At 44.3% G+C, this 21,427-nt stretch overlaps 1 protein-coding gene across 1 annotated transcript in view; it reads left to right on the forward strand.

Annotated features, from left to right (window-relative positions):
* LOC144771636 (cilia- and flagella-associated protein 337-like) overlaps positions 1–21,427 on the forward strand; it is a 556,113-nt gene that overhangs the window by 321,031 nt on the left and 213,655 nt on the right. Inside the window, exon 17 of the mRNA XM_078656000.1 lies at positions 9,369–9,475. Within this exon, the coding sequence (XP_078512126.1) occupies positions 9,369–9,475 (107 nt within the window). The remainder of the gene's footprint in view (positions 1–9,368; positions 9,476–21,427) is intronic.

Consider the following 21,427-nt stretch of genomic DNA (forward strand, 5'->3'; position numbering starts at 1 on the left):
TTAGAACCAGTATAGACTCTTCAGTTTCTCAGCGCCCTTTTTCAAACATACTTGGGTCACGTTTTTCTGCAAAATCCAAGAAAATAAAAGATGGAGGCAGTCTTAGCCAACTCTCTTATCAAGTCCTTATGCAGCAGCACAAGTTAGGATTAATAATCCTTCCTTGGGCTCACTATTGTCTTCAGCCACCAGTAGAACATCTTCTGAGCTAGGATCCAGTGTTGCAGGTTTACAAGAGCATGATTCAAGTGACTGTTCAGACATAGCAATCACTACAGTGGTGCTTATTCTGAACAATCTGGTAAAAGCCTACTTTTAAGTGTTTCTTTAACAGAGGTGTGGACAACAGATGCTAGCAGGCTGGGTTGCGGTGTAACTCTAAAGGACATGTCTATCCAAATCTCTGGAGGAGAAATTGAACTCCTCTAGGTAGAAGGTACTGAAAGGAGTCCATCTAGCAGTACTTAAGTCTTTCCCTTTCTTAAACATCAGGTGGTTTAAATCTGAATTAACAATCAGGACGTCAGATCTTATCCAATCACGGGAGAAAAAATGAGCTCCAAAATGTTCTCTATAGACTCAGGATATTTATACCGAGATTTAAACCTAGGACGTATGATTTCTCAAGGGAAGGATTCCTATTGGGACCAGCAGTATCCTCCCTTCATAGTCAGTGGTATGTGATACAAGCCTTTATAGTGGCAGAATTGCAAGTTCATTCCCACCTTCCCTTATCATACTAAGCTTCTTCCTTTGGAGACTGGTGTTTATGCCCCATGTCGTCCTTATGAACTTCCTCTGGTCCTTCCACCCTTAAAGGCTCCTTTTAGGTCTGGTTACCGACTTCTTAACTATATACCAAACCTTTTGTTTTCAGTTCTTTAAGATACAATTAGTCAGGGATAGGCTCCCCACTTTGGAGTATTTTTCTCTCACCTCATGGTATTATTTGTTTGGTGTATCATTGTAACTCATTCGGAACATTACAATACTTGTTAGTGCTTAGGAGCAATGCCCAACTCCTTTCTTATTGAGATTGGGTAGTAGATGCAATGTCCAATCCATGGCCCCTTTCTCTGCTCCTGATTTTTCCCTTTGTTCTGTCCGAGCCATAGAACGGTAGCAGGATTAGTAGACTGGCAGTGATTATCTGGCCAAGAAAGTCATGGTTCCCTCTGATCAAATTATAGTGTTTCCAGAAGAGGTTCTTCATTTTGTCCATTTCCCTTTTGTGGCTGATCCTCATTGACTAATCCTCATTCCTCCTTCTACTGAAGATTTTGCAGACAAAAGGCTGGTAGAGAGTTGCAACATGATGTCCAACAGCCTCACTATTAGCTACTGTATCTTATAGTCATCTTTTGGATATGTTTTGCTTGTGGTTTTCCTATGAGAACTTTGATATTCTTTCATGTGTGTAAATTTGTTATGAATCTTTTCACCTTCACTCTTCAGGATTAACAAAAAGCGTTGTGATTTTTTAGGTTTTCTTGATGTCAGAACCCAGTTCAAAGAGCTGCTCGGCTTGCAGGGGCCACTGGGCTCAACTGTGGGGGTTAAGGCCTTTAACTCTTGATGTCCTGGGGTGCGGCAAACTATGGATTCTGAGCAACTGGGCCAAGTACCTCTTCTGCACTTGACTCTCAGTAGTAAGCGTGAACAAGAAACCTTAGGGTTCCTCGTGGGGAGGTATGGAAATAGATTAGTGAACACAGACTCAAACTTCAAAATATTGGCTGCAGTCGCAATAAATCATTGTCCAGCCAAATATTCACTTTCTTGAAAAAAGATAAGCATTTTATTCCTACCGCTAACTACACAAAGGAAGAATATGACATACACAACAGTCATCCTCTGAGGTTGGGGCACTAGTATCACTTTGGCGGTTTCCTGAACCAAGAAATCCTCCTTTTAGCAATTATGGTTATTTCCCTTTTTTCTTATTGGTAGCATTCTGGTTATGCCTCACTAGTAGTTCGAGTGTCAAGAGTCCACTGTGATTCTTTCTTAGAGTCAATAGTGTTCCAGTGCTATTTCGCTTCAACCAGTAGCAACTTTCCTAGGACCAATAGGCCCAAAATAAGTCTTACGCACCAGGAGGACATACCAACTCTTGATAATAATCAAAGATGTCAAGCTCTTAAAAAATTGCATTCTGCAGAACAGGACTTTTACCATGAGGAACAGGGTCAAGACTGATTTGCATATAGCAGGGTCCAAACATAGGTGGCATAGATGGGGAAAACGGTGATTGGGGTGCCAGTGGCTGAGATTAATTCAAGCATTCCATCCCTCGCCAATCCACGCAATAAAAATCAGGCACCAATCTTTGACAATAGGTTGTATTTTTATCTTTAAGTAGACACATTAGTGATAAAAATCCACTGGAGGGTTCTGGAGATATGATTTTTTCAAGAAACAATAAATAATAGTTTTCAACAAAATGGAAAAAACCTTTACAATTTAACGTGACTCATTGTTTAGGATTAGCTACAACAAGGAACTTGAAAATGGCTATAAGGGCACTATTGTGTGGTCAAACTCCTAAAAGTAGCCAGCCACAGAGACCAATGAGGTCCGGATGAACTGATACCTTGTGGTTTAAGCATTCTCCAGTTCAGTTCCAGATCCTAAGGATAAACCATCATAGAGGTCAATAGAGAGATCCTGATGAAAGGGATCCTGGATCCTGAAGATGCTCAGTAATGCTGAGGATGCTGAGCCTGAGTTGGGGGTCTTCCTCTGACCACTCCTTGGTCCACGAGCAAGGAGGGAGGACTTTGGCCTTAGGGGTCCCACGAGGTCCGGGTGAAGTTCAGCACAAAACCAGTTGCCACTGGTCTCCTGGTATATGGTTCTATCCAAACCAGTGGTTCCCTTTAACTTACAGAAACTTTCATGGTGGATGACTAAACTGCACTCCAGTGGCTCTTTCCTTGGGTGCAACTTTTGAGGCTTGCTCTCTCACGCTGCACCTCAGCATTCAATAGCGATCAGGCTTCTTGCCACTGGGCTTTCAAAGGAGCAGGCTTCTCGGCTGTTATGGCCCTGTGGCTGTAACAGTGAGTCAGCCAGCTGACTCTTGGAGTTCCCTTCTCTGTCTGGGGCTAGGGAATGTTTTTTCCACAAGTGGAACAGGAACAGTCCTTTATTTTCTATCCCAAGATGCAGCAGGTGCGGTCCAGTTTTTGTGCAGCCTCTCTTTGCTGGTCTCACGGAACAGCAGCACCGTCCTTCTCAGTCCTCTCGCCACTCCAGACAGGATCTGGGGTCTATGTGCCAGGTTTGCCACTTTTATGCCCACTACAAACCTATAAGGATGTAGTGACTAGCTAGTCAATGAGTTACCAGGTCCCCTTCCACCTGATATTAACTTAACATAACATAACACTTGTATTTGTAAAGCTCACTTATCACCCAGGGGTCTCAATGCGCTGAATAACAAATGTTTATTGTTACCTTCCTGCAAAGTGTAGCTAGTCCAGAGTGCACTATTCTGCCCACTCCCAACATGGCTAAAACATTCTCTTGGTGTGTAGAGATTCCTAGCCCAACCCAGAGGTGTTGCCACCTGGGGGCTACCCGCCTCCTGAAAAAACAGTTTAACATCGGGTTCTCCCTCAGTGCCCTGATACCAGTCTGTCGGCTAAAACAACAGATCCAATATTGACGCCATTGCGATTGGGCTATCTGTAAAGGGCATTTGTAGAAGTAGGAGATAAAAGGGAGTATATAATTACATTTTATGACAAGATGGTGGATACACTTAAATGTTTTAATGCATAATTCATATAATTTTAGCTGAAGTAGCATATTGTTCTTTCAGTTGATCTTTTCTATGGCCAATGAAGCCTAGATAAAAGTAAATAGATTAAATATAAGTTATGACAAAGCACAAATCATGATGCAGAGAAAAAAGGCTGTAACTGTAATGGATCATTGGAAGATGCCATTTGGAGATAAAATGAAACATATCTTGGGTTAGAATATAAAGACAATTTATCATGTAAATGTCATCACCTGAATGTATTTCCTATAATTAAGAACACAATTGTTGGACTGGTGACATATCAGAAGAAGGAGAGAAGCAGCTCAATCGGTTCCTTGCACAATTTCTAATTTGTCAAGGTTATTTTATAAGATTTTATAGGGTTTTCCTTAGGAGCCCACTGCCTGTCCTACCAAATGCCATAGTTGCGAAAAACAGTGCTACCTTTCTGTATCTCACTCATGCACTGTTTTTCGTTTCTTTCTCCCTTCCTCGCTGTTTTTCTACGTTTATGTAACTCCTCTCTCCCTTTTCTGCCTTTCAGTCCCGTGCTCTTTTTCTGGGTCAAAGCCAGGTGATGAAAAGTAAGTCCCAGTCCCATTAGTGCAGGTGCCCACCAACTGCAAACATCTGCATTAAGTATCCATTGTAACTGAAGTGGAACCCCAACATGATATTTGCATAATGCTGTACTTAGATTTGGTCATAGTTTTTATTATACAGATCACGTCAGCTGCAGGTTCCTAGAGCTAGACTATTCTTTCTTCAAGTATAGCATGTAAAAGTATAAAAACAAGTACTCCTGCGTTACTTTAACATACTGTTACATGCCTTTGTGTATTGAGCTCAAAGCATCTAAAAAAGGAACAAAAGGAGGTATTCATGCACTATTCATATACAACCAGCACAAACAGAAACAGACTCTGCCCTCTTTGCATTTTTAGGTTGAGCCTGGGCAGCGCATGCACTACACTGCAAGGCATGCTGTATTCAGGTATGGACTTGAAGCTTTGCCCATTTTCCGTCCATGTTTTCAATTGGCTCCTATCACTGTCCTTTGTAAACTGTGGCTTTTCATTGGTCAATAGGCATAGTAGGCCCTCTTTAGTACCACCTTGTCTCATCTTGGAACCTCCTATAAGGACTGGTCCTCTTGCTTGTGCTTGAATTATAGCCTCCAAGCACTATGTTCTTAAACCGCTTTGTCTTGCCGCTTGGTGCATGCAGGACATGCTTTCCTTCAAAGCTTTCTAGTAAGTTGGCGTGGCGCCCGCTTTATGGATGTCGTGCTATTACTTTTAAATATGCTCCCCTAGTCCCTTACCCCCCAGCCGGACAGACTCCGTGCTTCATTGCAGACGCTTCCTCCATGTGCTAATATTTTTTTCTGTCTTGAAAAGCTCCACATGCTAACTTTTTTTGCAAATAGCTGAGTGTTACAAATCGGCTTCTCATACTCAAGTAAATGGCACCTTGGATTGGCATAGAACTGAAGTACACACAGTGGCAGTCGCCACAATAAAGAGGTGGTGAAGCGGGTGGGTGGGGCACAGAGGAGAGCGGGAGGGGGAGCATGTGCAGGGGGAGTTTAATAATAAAAAAAATTACAAAAAATCTCTTACCAGGAGCTGCTGCCCACCTCCCACGTCGTGCCTCGTCCATCCTGGCCCCAGCAAGCACTGGGCCTGCGTCACGGACTACCTGCAGTCCCCGTGCACCGTCTCATACTATGAGAGCAGCGCGGGGACTGGCCTGAGCAGGCTGGAAAAATGCTCTGCTCAGACTAGGGAGTCTGTGTGGGTTTCTCCATCCTGGATGTTTAATGCGGCCCAGCTGGAGAAACCTAAATGTGCATGTGTGTTTTGGTTGGCCTGAGACAGCCGGCCAAACACATATGCGCACTTAGTGAGTGCACATAGCACTCCTCATCCCCATGCCCCGACCTCCCTGTGCAAGCTGGCTCAGAGCCGGCAAATGAAAAATAAAACAATGACATAGTTTTATTTTTCATTAGCTGCCTCTGCTCCAGGCAGTGGGACGACGCTCCTCCGCCATTGTGGATGAGCTGCCTCTGAGCACACTGCTCCTGTGGGAATAATGACATGCTTTATTTCTCTTGCGCCCTGGCATATGTTCTGCAGTGCACCCGTTGTCCATCCTACATACAGTGTGTAGAGCTTCTGATGGATACATTTATACTAAAGAGAAAGTGGGTTTCTCTGTTCACTGATTACCTTTCATCACCTCTACAGTCTGTACAATGAGCACACCACATGACCTCATCCCCAGCCCTTGGCCCAGCACACCACATCTAAATCCTTCTGCTCTCATTTATATTTATTTTAGCCATTACTTTAAACGCCAGCAACGTAAAACTGTGTTATTTTGGCACTTTACAAAATGCATGATTCTTAAAAAATTCTCAGTCTTCGGGGAGCAAGGACGTGTTGTACCTATCATAGGGAAAGAAGAGAGACTGTGAGAACCGAAGCACAGCTGAAAACCCAATTATATGCAAAATGCTAACGTTAATCCAAACTAGATTTTAAAAGCAAGGGTGGCCTCTACAGTTAAGAATGCACAAAGTATCATAGCTCATAAAACAAGCATTGGCATAGCCAATAGGTTTCGCTTTTGTGACCTTATAAGTATTTAGTTATGCAGCACAATATCCTTGGTGCAACAACATTAACTGTTGCATGGCTAAACAGTTATAAGGTCCCAAAGGCAAGACCTATTGGCTGTGCCAATGCGTGTTTATACATATTACTAAGTGTTTTTGATTAAATGGTTTTAATTAATTAATAATAAATAAACCCAAGGCGTCCTCTGTTTGGTGACGCACTTTGATGATGTTCTGAACGCAAGGACATTAAGGCCTTGTTTCTGGCCTTGAGGGGTTTGATCCTGGGCCAGAGTCCGGTCAGACATGTTAAAGTCACCTGATCTAATGAGGTGGGGTGATGGCGGGCTGGAGCGTGCTTTAAGCGGGTTTGGGATCTGCTCCATAAGTATGTAAATGATTTGTGTTTGGTGGGCGAGGGGGCAGCATGAGATCTCTGCAGGAGGTATCCTTAGACAGAGAGGGGGTGGGGGCTGTCCCATGTTAGTCTGTGTGTGTATTGGACAAATTACTATTTTCAGCCCCCCCCCATCCCTTCCCCCAGTAAGAGTGGATGAAGTTCTCAGCACCCTGTCTGCTGGCTAGTGCCCGTGCCGGAGGGCCCTGGCTGAGCAGTGTGCACCAGCGGTGCTGCTCTCAGGCTGGTGTAGCCGAGGCCAAGTTGGTGAAAAGAAAGAGAAAAAAGACTAGGTAAACTTTGCGAACAGGCCAGACCCTGTATTGATACAGAGGGAGGAGTCAGTCCTTACACAGGCAGGCGTACGACATCAGTCGCTGGCTGCCGTACTTTCCCCAAACAACTATTTTTAAAGATGGCGTCCTTACCCACCGTCGTCTCACTTGGCCAGCCATCCCTGCAGGGAATTGACCAAAAGCAAACAATCACCGAGGCTCACCGACCTCAACACATGCCGTGCCCTCCCACCGCGAGCGCAGACACCATTTCTAAAACTCTGAGGTGCGCAGAACCACTGCGTCTTGTGGTGTCTGCTCATCACGGAAAATAGAAAATAAAAGTTTTCATTAAAGAACTGGATCTCAAATACCCTCTCAGCATTATAGTTCCCCTGTGAAGCACCCCCTTGGGTTTACCAGCCCCCGCCCATTGACTGCTTTCCGCCTCCTTCGGTGTTTGTATTTCACAAATGGACAGCGCTGCCCTGTTTACGTCACATTTACAAGCATTGATCCCCGGGTGAACGTGGCGCCGATACCAATAATGCAGGTACATAAACGCTTTTGTTAAGAACGAAAAAAATACTGCAAGGCAGAAGAAAAGGGTGTTTCTTACGGGGAGACATCTGATTCTATTCACAGATAATTAAAGAGGGGCAAACCAACGGACCTTAGTGCTGCTTATAGTAGGGCAGCAGAGTAAAGCAAGCAGACTCAGAAGTCAACTTCGGCCAGTGTCGGCAAAAGTGAAAGCGTTTCCCTTGCAGGAGCGAGCAGCGCCAGGAGCGATAATTGCTAACACTTGGCGCCAAAGCTCGCTCCCACTAGGGAATCGCCAAACGTGCACGTGTTGCCATTGAAAGCAATGCAACACGTGCACGTTTTTGCCTGCAAAGCTGTGTTGATTGTAAAAGGTCTTTTTCCTAAGCAGCGCTTCAGCACTGCGTAGGCGAGGCCTAAAATACTCGAAGTTTGTTAACTCAAGCGCTGTGCTCAATGCAATCGGTCTTGCATACACCTTGACCTTTATTCATTGTAAATGACTGCCTTTATTTATGTGACTTTTTACTTACAGTTGTTACTTGCAGGTTTTCAAAACACATAAATAAAAGGCATTGTCATTTTCAATGCCAATAGCTCAAATCTTGCAAATGCGAAACCTGTTGCATTGCAAATGCTTATTGGTAGTTGGTCATTTCAGGGACAATACATAAAGGCATTTAAGAGCATGAGCCTGATGCCGTTCTCTTTCAGCACTGTGTTCACTGACTGGACGAGGATGGTGAGACACACTTGCTATCAGGGACATAGAGGCCCTCATTCCATTGGGCTTGTGCTTTTCTTTTGTGATACCAATAGTGAGTGGTGCGATATTCATACTGTGCCCCCCACCTTTTGGAATGTGTGATTTTCCCCACTCAAATGCTGCTGTATTTCCCCTGGCGAAAATTTGGGAGGGGAAAAAGTTTGGGATTTTACACACAAATTGTAATCTCCGGTTTGGTGCAAACACCTGTCTGCACCTGAATCGAGATTACCAGTCCTGATGTGCTTTTAGCACTTTTTGGAAAAGTTATTTTCTAGAGGTTCATGTGAAATATAGTACATGGTTTAAATTAGATATTTTACATTAGAAATTAGAACAATTGGGTGATTAAGGTCTCCCCACCTGAAGCATTCAACATATATCACAGCATTTCATATCCCTCTATTATGTTTTTTGAGTCATCAATCGAACAGCCTTTTATTGTACAATAATTATTTTAATACATGTAGTGTTTCTTTTATTTCGTCACCTTTTTCCGATGATTTTATTTACTGAACTTCAGATGAAAAATAAATTGAAAGAGCTACAAATGTGATGACTTCTGTCTCAAGCAGAAGTTTGTCTTTGTCTATTTAATGACAAGTCTCAATTTCTCTCCTTATACATCTATGCATGTAGTGTATAGTATACCCCTACCACATATCAGCATAGGCACTCTTTCTAGCCCTGGACTTTTAACATTCAAATTGTTTATATCAGGTGTAATAAAAGGAAGCTAACGAAAACTACAACACCCATAATGCCCTAAATTGTCACGTGAACGCTAAGTACTTGTCAACGAGCACACGTTGTGTTTATTTGCAATGCTGTGCATGTAGAGGGGATTGCACGACTGACTTGATTACTCTGTACTGAATTAATGTGTCACAGTAAATGAATGATTAGCCAGACAGCCCTCTACTATAACCTCTCGCCAGTATCCTCATACACACATCATGTGCTCACACCTTGCATATTCTTCCTTTAAATTGAAGGTGGTCAAAGTCTGGGATTTTGAAAGTGGAAGGCAGGTGTTTGAGTTCAGCGACGCCCATGGGGATGCTGGAATAACCTGCATGACCTTTGACCTAAGTGGAAGAAGGTATGTATATGCTGTTCTGGTGCAGATTCATTAACAAATGTATTTTTTTCTGGACGCAGGGCAGTTGTAGTCCCTTTATTCTTTCAGCTGTACAATTGTAAGCCATACAATAAAACAATTTCGTAATTATAATGCCAATTAAGATAATATTTAAAATTTTTGAATTAATAAAAACAATTCAACAGCTTCTTATGCAAAATAGCAAAGCCAGACGTCTATGAGCAGGCAATACCCGAAAGATTTATAAAGACAGCCACAATACAAAAGTAATTGATTATTGCAATTGTGGCATAGTTCATCAAGCTCGTGTGAAAACGGTCGGGGTTTAAACAATAATAAATATAATTAAATACAAGCGGTTCCTCACCTTCTTGTACCAGAAACGAATTTGATGCATTTAGGAACATGCAGGAAATGGATAACAGCATTGCGGCAAATTTCATGAAGATTATATTCATTGGTCTTCGTGCAGAGCGGTCTTTGTGGACTGACAGCTAAAATTGCATCAGTTGACCTTTAAACACACAACCTACAAACGAATTAAATAACATTGGTCAGATTTCATCAAGGTCATGTGCAAATAATGTTATGATAAAAACACATATTAATTTAGTAAGAGCAATTAAATCCCTTCTTGGGCAGGAAGGCAATTCAAAATATCAGGAAGTAGGCAATGCCATAGACACCATACTTAAACACCTGCCTGCAATAAGCGTGTATAGGATGAAAAATAGTATATTACAAAGCACATTAATTAATGAACATCGAATAAACCGGAGTTATATGATACAATGCGTGCTAATACCACAGGTTCCTCGTGGTCATAGGGAGGATAAAACCTCGTTGAAGTACTACTTCCGCAGTTTAGCAGTTTTAAGAACGTTTGCTATCTGTTTTCACATGTACACAGTGCAAAAGAAGCGCGTTGTCGGCTGCGTCTTCCTGTCTCAAATTGTGAGCTGAAGACGCCCTCTAGAGGCCGGCTGTCAGATCCACAGCCTTGGTTTGTTAGATGAACCTAAAGTATGCTTTTGCGGTACATTTGTTTCAGCAGCATCTTGAAAATCACTCTTAGAAGGTCACGCAAACGTGCAAAAAGCTAAAACCCCTGTAAAACAAATTCAAAAGACAAAAAGAAGCATTCAAACAGGACACATATTTCTGGAGGACTGGTTTCGCTGGGTCACGAGTCGGTCTTGTTGCCTTGATGTCTTGGTTTGTGGTGGAAGGGGCTGACAGACCCCCGGCTCAGTGCACCCCCCTCGCCCACCGGCCGGGGCCCGAGCGTGACCCTTGATTGCTGGGATCCTTAACTTCCGTGACAGAGATTTTTTATTGTATTTATTTATTTTTATTTAGTGCATTTTTATAAAGCGAGGACATTACCCGAAGGTGTCAGAGCGCTGTACAATAGAGCCAGTTACGTTACAAGAGACAAGTGTTACATAAAAGAATATTACAAAGATAAACAGGAGACTTAAAATGAAGGTTACACAAACAAAAAAATCCAACACAGCATGCAGGGGTGAGGAATGTACAGGAAGAAATACAAATTTACAATGAAGAGCGAACTTCCTAGAGGGGCATGAGAATGAAAGTATTAGTGCTGAAAATGTCTTTGGAAGAGAAGAGATTTGAGGTCAGCTTTGAAGATCCGGGTAGAGGAGGTGGCACAGAGCAATGGGGAAGAGAGTTCCAGATTCTCACCGCATTGCCTGAGAAGGATTGCGCCATCGATCTTTCCCTTTTGAAGACGGGGGCTCAAGCAGAAACTTTTCCGCATTGTGAGAAGGTCGCGAGCCTCCGGACAATTTCAATTTATTCGCCAGGTAACGAGGGGAGGATGTGCGATCATCAGAGAGGCCCCTGGGCAAACTGAGCTCAATTTCCATGTATTATGCTATTTCCTGACTAAAGAAGGACGGTGCAGCAGCTCCGTCGCTCCTTTACAGAGAGGACAAGCAAAATCTCAGGTCATTGATTCTTCAATATATGTTCCTCTTCCTGACAAAACTTAATTGTCCTCTTCAACTCTAAGTCCTTTTTCTTCAAGACTCATGAGTAGGCATGGGAATGTGTTAAGAAAAGGCATTACCCGCACGCCCCTTCGGACCGACTAGATCCCGTGGCGGACCATGCAGAGCTGCTGCAGGGCACCTCCAGAGGCCTCAGTGGGGGCAGCAGACCTGTTCATACAAGCCTCCCCATCGTGATGGCAGCTGGAGGGATTCTTCAGGCACAAAGTCAGAGCCCTCTACGTCCAAGACAGCGGGCCCGAGGGCTGTCTGGGTGGGGCCTCACCAGCACATCCAGATGACAGGAAGGCCTCTCAGACTGACTACCCTGCTCCAGAGACTATATGAACTGTGGCTGTACCCCACGAAGAATGGGATAAACTCACGATCATTGTATATTGCATCTATCTTAGCCTTCTCCGGCAGAGTGTCCTTTTAGATGGGAGCCTGTTGAGCTTCCTGCACTCACCATATGCTTCATTTTTTGCTTTTCATTTCTTTTTGGTTTTTTTTATCACCTTTGAGGTCCAGTTTGGGCGACAGAGGTGGAAGTAAGGGGTGGGGAGGTCTGGGAAATCAAAGGGAATGGTTTGTTGTTTGGGTAGTTGTTGTAGGCTTGTATTGTATTTACCACCAAATTCTTTTGTGCCTGCACCACACTTCACATGTGACTCACTCAGTCTGGCACCCCCCTACACACATTTATGGGTCTTTTTTCTCTACACCGGGTCACCCCTAGGTTCTGGTTCAAGTGCTCATCTTCGACCGCCATGCCCTCATTTAAATTAATTTCATGGGGTGTGAATGGCCTCTTGGACCGCATTAGGCGCACAGCTGAGATTTGCCAAACGTTTTCACCACTCAGGTCTCATGCTTCAGGAGACTCACTTGTTAGGCTCACATTGTCCCTTTCTTCTGAGGTATGGGCATGACAGAGTGCTTCATGCAGGGTTCAGTCAGGGTTCACTAGGTGTGGATATTCTGCTTCATAAGGCCTTCCCCTTGATGGTCTGCAACTTTTAGGGTGATCCTCCAGGGTGTTATGTGGCTTGGGAGGGTCTTCTAGAGTGCAGTCAGTACAATTTCATCACCGTTTACTTACATAATCAAGCACCAGTGGGGACGTTTTCGTTCTTGTCTACCCTGATTGCGGGTCTGCCAATGGGTGTCTCCATCATTGGTGGTGACTTTAAGGTGGTGTGTAATCCTAACCTCGATGCAAATGGTCCCCTTATTCAGGCATGAGACTCCTGCTTGTGCCAACTCTCAGCTTGGATGGATGCGTTGGGTCTCTGCAACGTTAGGAGGGTATGACATCTGCGGGATCGAGTATATACCCACATTTCGGCCGTGCACAAAACCGACTCTCACATTTACCTCTTCCTACTGCCGGCCACGGATGTGTACCAGGTGTACTGCGTGGCCATACTTCCGAGAAGGAAATCAGATCACCCCCCCTGACCAGGACCTTAGGTGCTGCTGATCGGACCATGATTCGTGTGTAGCGCCTTAATGCCTGGTACCTCACGGACCCTCAATTTTTATGTCTATCATGGCTAATGATGGTTGCAGCACATGACACTCCAACCGTAGGGATCAGGTGGCACTCTCCTGGTTTGGTGTTCCCCATCCCCAAGTTGCGCTCCTTCTTTTAGAGTTTGAAAAGGCGTTTAACACCGTGGATTGGTCTTTTCTTGAGGCTGCCATTGAGCGTGCTGGACTGGGTACATACATGATGCGCCTTTTTGAAGCTCTATCATGGGTCAACGGCTCATTGTTGGATTGTTTCCCTATCCAGTGAGGTACCAGTCAGGGTTTTCCCTTGTCCCTGTTACTGTTTGCCCTTGTGATTCAGCCCTTGGCACGCCTCATCCACTGTGATGCTCAGCTTAGTGTGTGGTTGTGGGATGGAGGTCCAGAGGAGAGAATCCCTATATATGCTGATGACGTTCTGTTGTTTCTGATACACGCCTACACCTCAGGGCCTCAATGTTTCGAACTCCTTACCTTATTCGGCAAGGCCTCTGGCCTTCATGAAACACCTCCAAGTCTTTACTGATTCCAATTGGGGGAGATTCCAGCACTCAAATGTGGCAAACCAGTATTCTGGTGCGACTCCTCTCCTTTAAATACCTGTGATTTCATATGTCCCTGCGTACTGACCCCATGCAGCACCTCAATTTAGCCCTGTTGGTGCCCAAAATGAAAAGTGATATCCAGATATAGTGCATGTGATGGGACTTATTGCCCTTTTCAAAATGATTATTGTCCCCGATTTTCTATATATATTCCAACATTTTCTGCTCCAAATCCCTCAAGTTGATTTCACAAGCTCAGCTCTACCGTCCTTTTTTTTCTTTGGTTGGGTGGTCACTCCCGAATAGCATTTTCCAATGGTCGATTAGTCTCCAGATGACTATGGGCTGGAAATGGTGGACCTCCACTTTTATTACCTGGCCTCCCAATTGATCAACTGGCTTAGCAGTGGGTGGAATGATCCAACATACCAAGGGAACTCTCTTTTTAAAGTTTTGACTGCATTCTGGGCCTGCTGTATGGTGGTGATCCACTGCCCAGCTGCCTGCCTGATATCACTCATATGATTTCCTTCGCTGGCACCCTGCATTGTGATTGTGATTGACGGTGTTGACTCCCCTATGGAGGGGGCGCTGACTCCGCTGGTCTAGAGGGCTTCCATAAGTGGGTCATGATCGGCATTGCAGTCCTCGGAGATGTTTGGGTGGGACAACATATTTTGTCCTTTCAAGACCAAGAGAATCATTATAAGCTTAATCACACACAATTTCATGAATACCTGCAGCTTCGCCACTGACTGTTGACTGTCGTTCTCCCAGACATTGAGATACCGGAATTCCGCCCCCTGGAGACTAAGTTGCTGATGGGTCATATAGGTAGAGGTGCAATATCCCAGGTTTATAGAACACTCATTGTGAACTATCCACATGGTTTTGACAAGTTCCGACTCTGCTGGGAGGTCTGGGTGGATGAGCTCGAAGAGGCTGAATGGGAGAGACCAAGATGCACCCAGGCAAGGTTGGCTATTTCCATGCACCTTCGGCTGATTTAATTGAACTATTTGCATTTTGCCTCGATGCATTTATACCAGCCTGGCAGGATTCCCAATCTGTCTTGCTTTTGTTTTTCTTAGGCACCAGCTGACTTCTATCATGTTATCTGGACATGCCCGGTCCTATCTATGACAGACATGCAGTGAGCTCTCTGGGGTTTTGAAGCAATTTCTTGATCTGTTGGGCATGGTTGGACATGGACTGGCTCTTCAAGCTTACACCAGCAAGGCTAGGGATGCTCTCCCACCATCCTCCCCACTCGGTTCACCCATCATGACACTGAATATGTGATTCATCTATTTTCTTTAAATGTTTTACCAGTAACTGATGTAACTTTTTAACTGATGTGAATTTTGTAACTTTTTGGAACCTCATGTACAGCGCTCTGATACCTTCAGGTCTAGCCAGCTCTATATAAATCTCATAACCCTAACATCCACTTACCTTTCAACCAACAGCTCCTTAAGACCTGTCATCATTTTTGTTGTGGCTAAATTATCGTTAATTGAAAAGTAAGAGGGATATACTTTGGGCAGAGTTTTCCCTTCGTCTTTCTGTTGTATCTCCCCCTACCCTGTTACCCCACCGCTTACGCCTCTGTGTTTCCTCTGACCTCGTCCTCAAAGATCTCTATATGTTCTCCCTGAAACCGTTGTAACCTGTAACTGATGTAATTTTGGAACAATAAGGATGTCATGTAAAATGCTTTGATACCTTCGTGTCTAAGCTATTTTAATCCTGAATGCTGAGACCTGAGATGGAGCTGCTATACAGCTAATGAGAAGATTGGCCCTGGTTTCCCACTCAGTCGTCACCTACCCAGCCGGACATTGGGCACAGTTCTTCCTCGTCTCCCTGCTATGGCTCCTTCCTCCCCTCTTTTCCTACGAATTCTTTCAACCTCGTTGTTTGTTTACTGTACTTTACTATGTTAATATGCTATGGTAACTGATGTAGCTAGTAACACAAAGTTCTTCTGGTAAAGCTCTCTGATACCTCCGGGTCTAGCCAGCGCTATATAAACTCTTTTGAGATGTACCTTGTAATGCAACAATCCTCTGGTTAAGCACTCTGTTACCTCTGGGTCTAGCCAGCGCTATATAATCTTATCAAATCTAATAATCTCAAAACTGGTTCCCCTGATCGCTGAGACCTGAGCAACATGGCTGATATGCGGTGGAGCTGCTAGACAGCTATTGAGGAGATGGGCCCTGGACATTGCTAGATGATGGAACTTCCCCAATGCCCTGACCCTAATGGAAAGAAGGGCTTGAAAAATCTATTTTCGTTGCTCGAGGTTGACACAGGAAGTATGACAAAATATGAGGAAGCTGGGGGGGCATACTATGGATTGGGGATGTTATTGAATCAGGGCTGGTTATATTGTGTAAATTCAATGCAATTGTATTTTTAGCATATTTGGTGGTTTCAAAGCAAATCTAAATTTGTTATAAAAAAGAAAACATGACACATATTACTGTTCGTCTTTAAGTTTGATTTAACGTCCCAGTTTGATGGTGTTCCTGCTCGCCTTTCACGTTTCGAAGTTATCTTACTTTGTCGGAAAAATGTACTGGTGAAGTGCGCATTAGGCGGTTTCCAAGGATGCTGCACTATTGTTTTTGGTTGTAATCATATCAATCTTTATTAGTCTAAAACCATAAAAGATCTTTACATAAAATCAACAGTAAACTGCATTCAGCTTATCCTGTGGCCGGAGATCTTACCTGCTGGCCCGCTGGTCCGGATACCTGCTCCTGGGTGCCATACGCTGTGGTCTCGCCGCTGCTGTTCCGCGCCATCTAGCGGCTGGAGACTACAGCTCCCAGGGAGCTTTGCGGGCACTTCCTGCCCTCAGCACGCCCGGAGGCGCTACTAAAACACAGACGCTCCCTCCGCGTCGCGGGACGCACGCGGGCGACCGCCGGGCTAAGCCCGGGCAAATGGCGGGCCCTCTTAGGCCCTCAGAGGCCAGAAGAGGCTGGGCTGGGCCACCCCCCTAAGTTATTGTAAACAGGTGAGGCTGATCTACTAACACCCACAATGGTGAAACGTAATATCAACAACGTGGTACAAGTTCCTGAAAGACCCTTAGTTCTCCAACCTTCTCTGGAAAGCATGTTGGAAAACGCTTTCAACATGGTAACAAACGAAATTGCGTATACCGAGAGGAGAATGTCAATGGGTCTCGCAGGTACACACCCTGAGACACCATTGGCAAACCCTAATAATGCCCCCCCGCTTTCACCTGCGGTTATAGTTACGAAATCACCTTTACCTGCTAACTTTCTGGATCTTTTGCCAGGGGGCAGCAGCTCCACCATCACTATTGACTCTTTACCAGATCCTGTTGTGCATACTGTAATTGTCCCCCTGACCCCGAGTAACAAGCCTGGAGGTGAGAAAAGAAAAAGAGGCGCCTCCAAACTAACAGTTAACAAGAGGAAGCAACCTCTTCGTAATAAGAGCCAGCCAACTCCACAGAGTATGTGGACTAAAGGGAACAAAGACCTATCGGGGGTGGCGCTGACACGATTGAGCCTACACTTCATGACGACGTGGCTCTTGCTGCATCCCCAATAATCCCTGTAAATGATGGCCATACCTCTGCTTGTACACAGACTGGGTCATTACTCGACAGCATCAGCCAACCAAAGACTAATGGGAATCTCATTGAGACCATTGTAGACACTATTTTTAAACAAATGGAAAGTCAAATGATCAAGCAATTTAATACTATTTTTAAAAGACTGGACAGGTTGGAAAATCTTGTAAAAAAGGAAGACGCAAAAAGGAAGGGGTTGATTAGTCTAGACCTATTGAGGGGAGATCGTTTATTGAAAGACATGGAGTCTGCCTGTAAGGTTAACATGGGTGAAGGGCCGAAGACTCCCAGTAGTAGCATACCTACACCTATTGCTGCACCTAGGAGTAATACTGGAGGGAAAATCCCAACTGCCACGAAACCACAGCACAACTCGGACGTGGCAGCCGGGCCCTCCAATACCACCACCAGCACGGTTAGCGGCATGTCAAAGGGTGTTCCCACTCCAGATATCCCCAAATCAGGGGCATTTACTACCACTGCCCCTGATAAGGGGCCCGCTGCGACAACCAGGTTCATAAAATCTCAGGGACCTGCCCTGCACTTACCACCGGATGCATGCCCATACGTCATAGTCTTAGCAGGTGCCCCACCACTTAAAGAAGGTCAAGGTGAGTCTTGGGTCCAGTTAAATAACAAATGTATAGACTGGCTATGCAAACACAAAAGGGTAGGCCATGACATTTCCAATGAAATTCTGTCAGCACGCCGAGTAAGTTGGGTTGGTCCCTTATTTAAGAACATTAACGGCGACTGCATTGTGATTAATTTCCGCCACCCTGGCACAGCCAAATACATTCTTAACAACAACAACCACCCTGGCCCATCAACTGTTATAACTCCACTCTCATTGGGCTACTTTTATAGGTCCCCCCAGAGATCATTTAATCAAGCCCCACCACTTTATCCCCTGTTTAATAGATTTAGTGTTTTATCTGAGTTGAGCAGTTTTGAATGACCACTACTTTCTACTCTCCTTGATATAACACTTAACGACCAGCCACACATAATTGATTCCATAGCTGAACCGCCAATTTGCCTTAATGTAATGGCCCCCAATGATTCAGGAGTACTCACATCACCAACTACACATCTAACATCTTTCCAGGGCATCAATACCCCCACATCCACCGACGACCTGACCATTATGAGCTGGAACATCGCTGGTCTTAAAGCTAAAACACAAATTAAGGAGTGGACAGAGTGGGTTATTAATTTCGATGTCCTGATGTTCCAGGAGACTTGGTGTATCAGTCCCCTACTTCAGGAAGGGTACAGCTGTTATAATCAGATTGTACCGACCCCGGCCTTTGGCCGTCCAAGTGGGGGACTATCTATTTGGGCCAAGATAATGGCAGGAGTTAAAATTGAAACATTACCTGTTAATGATAAGAACTTTCAGGCGTTGATATACACTAGTAGGATAAAGCTATGCCTAATCAATTTTTATAACAATGATTTCACAACTCATCCCAACGCCAATTTTATAAGATTATTTGATTTTATTGATAAAATTGTTGATGGTCACAAATATGGCAATTTTGACGGCATCTGTATAGGGGGTGATTTTAATGCTCATATTTACCCAAGAACCCCTAGCTGTAAAAGAGGAGCCGAACTGCTTGACCATTTAGCCTCACGTGATTTAGTTAATGCTATGGAGATGGCAAATACTACTGGGACTGAAGAACCTGTGGCAACCTATGTAGGGCGAGGATGTTCAACTACAATAGACTATGTATTTATATCCTCTCTTTTAGGAGACCTGCTATTAAAGGCTAAGGTTGTAAACGTTCCCTATAGTGACCACTATCCGATTTTAATTAGCCTTAAATCCATTAAAAGACAGGGAAACAAGAGAGAAATTGGGGCACAAAACTTAGCGGCATTCACAGACAAACTTAGGGTGGTCTGGCGGGGGGTTGATAACAAGGGAGTTTTAACTCGCACCATTCAAAAGCACCCCCAACTAGTGTCAGTCTGTCTATCCACCGACAGTCCTGAACATTTTATCATCGAGGCCTTTACGGGCCTCTGTAAGGCTATAAAAAAAGAGATCTCTAAACCAGCCCGAGTAACCAATCATACACAACCGAGGTGGTTCGACTCCTTATGTTCTAAAGCCAACCGGGAATTAAGGGCTGCCCTCACAGCGGTCCCACGAGATCAGTCTGCTGTGAGGAGACTGAGGGCTAGTTATAAGCATACCCTTAAAATAAGATCAGAGGAGCTATTAAGAGATCATTGGGACTCCCTTGTGCGTTTTGCGTCTCTGAGGGACGTCACTGGGTTTTGAAGCGAAGTTAAGAGTTTAAGATCACTAGGAACAAATATCACCCCCATAAATTGTAATATCCCAGGGGATGTGTGGGTGGATCCCTTCTCGAAAATTTATGAGGCCCCACCTAACCCCACGGGCACCTCCGTTAACTATACTGAATATTACTCTAATGGAGGTGGAAGACGCCATTTCAGAAAGCGCTGGGAACAAAGCCCCTGGGCCCGACGGTCTATCTATTGACCAAATCAAATCGGAACCTGACTTTTGGGTGCCATTACTGTGTAACATCTTCAACCACTTATCCCGCACTTCACCCCCAGTAACTTGGTCAAATAGCACTATCGTGCCTATTTTTAAAAAAGGCAACAGATCGGACCCTGCCTGTTACAGTCCAATATCTTTAATAGACAACACCTTGAAGATTTTAGGTAGGGTCCTTTTTAACAGGATTAGAGTTTGGGCAGAAGATAATTCTATCCTACACCCATGCCAGCTAGGCTTCAGAAGCCACATGGGTACTGTGGAGCAATGCCTAAACTTAAATCTATTAATGGCAAAGTACACTATTGCAAAAAAATCCCCCCTTTATTTAGGTTTTATGGATTTAAGTTCTGCTTTTGATTTTGTTAATCGCTCTCGTTTATGGTCAGTTTTGTTGATTTATGGTTTAGATGAATCTTTGGTTTATTTTCTGGCCCACCTGCATAGTGATTTGAGAGCCCGCGTCGGTCTGAATACCCTCGGTGAAGTCTCCAGTGATATTTTTATTGGCAGGGGGGTCAGACAGGGCTGCTTCCTGGCCCCCCTGCTTTTTATTTTGTATATAAATGAACTAAGCAGTTTTGTGTGCAAACTAACAACTGATGTCCCGCAAGTCAATGGTAGACCACTTCCCGCCCTCCTCTACGCGGATGATGAGGTCCTTATGGCCCGCACACCTAATGCACTGCGAATTTTAATTTCTGGCTTCGTTACGTATATGGCAGACCTTGGTCTCTGCACAAACTTTAACAAATCATTCATAATGTGCTGTGGCCCAAAAAAACACAAGACTAATCAAATTTTGACAGGGAATAATGTTTTAAAAAGCACAAGCACTTGCCCATATCTAGGCCTGTTGTTCGCTGACTCTGGCTCATGGCAACCCCATGTTGCCTTGGGGAGAAATAAATTGGGCAAAGCTATAAACTCTGTAACCTCCCTTCGCCAAACCCTACACGCTGAGGTTATTACATCATTGTTACAAATTTATAAGACTCAATGCTTACCTACAGGAACCTACGGCGCTGAGGTGTGGGGTTACACGAACTGCACCAATATACAGACGGTGGAGAATAAGTTCTGTAGAAAGATCTTGGGGGGGGTTATTTCTGTCCCAACTTTTGTGTGCCACCGAGAACTGAGCCTTAAGTATACAGAGGATTTTATAAGATCTAGACCCGCTCTGTTCTGGTTGAAAATATGGATGAATCCAGCTGCGTTACTGACCCGTGACATCATTATGGATTGTCTAAAATGTGAGCGGGCCAGCCATATACCATGGCTTGGGGCGGTGGAAAAAAGTCTAGCGAGTGTGGAGCAGGGTCATTTATTTATATCTCCCCACACAATAGACCGCACACACAAAAATTTAATAAAAAAGGCTCTGTATAATCTTTATAACAACTAAAGGGAAAAGATAGAGCTTGTAAAACCGGCCACTATAAGGTACATAACCATCTTGGTATCTAGTGACAGGCCTTATGACCTGCCCCAAGGCTACCTATGTAGAAAGATGAGTAAATGGAACAGGAGCCTGTTGTTTCGGTTCAGGGATGGGAGCATCAAAAACCTATTATGCTTCCCAATAGGCTTTAACAGAAATTTAGGAAATCTAAACTGTCCCTGTAACCATGGCGGGAAACAAAGCCTTTTACATTTTATGCTTTTTTGTGGCTTTTATGTAAAATATACTAAACATTT

Source organism: Lissotriton helveticus, chromosome 8, assembly GCF_964261635.1.
Source record: "Lissotriton helveticus chromosome 8, aLisHel1.1, whole genome shotgun sequence".
NCBI lineage: Eukaryota > Metazoa > Chordata > Amphibia > Caudata > Salamandridae > Lissotriton > Lissotriton helveticus.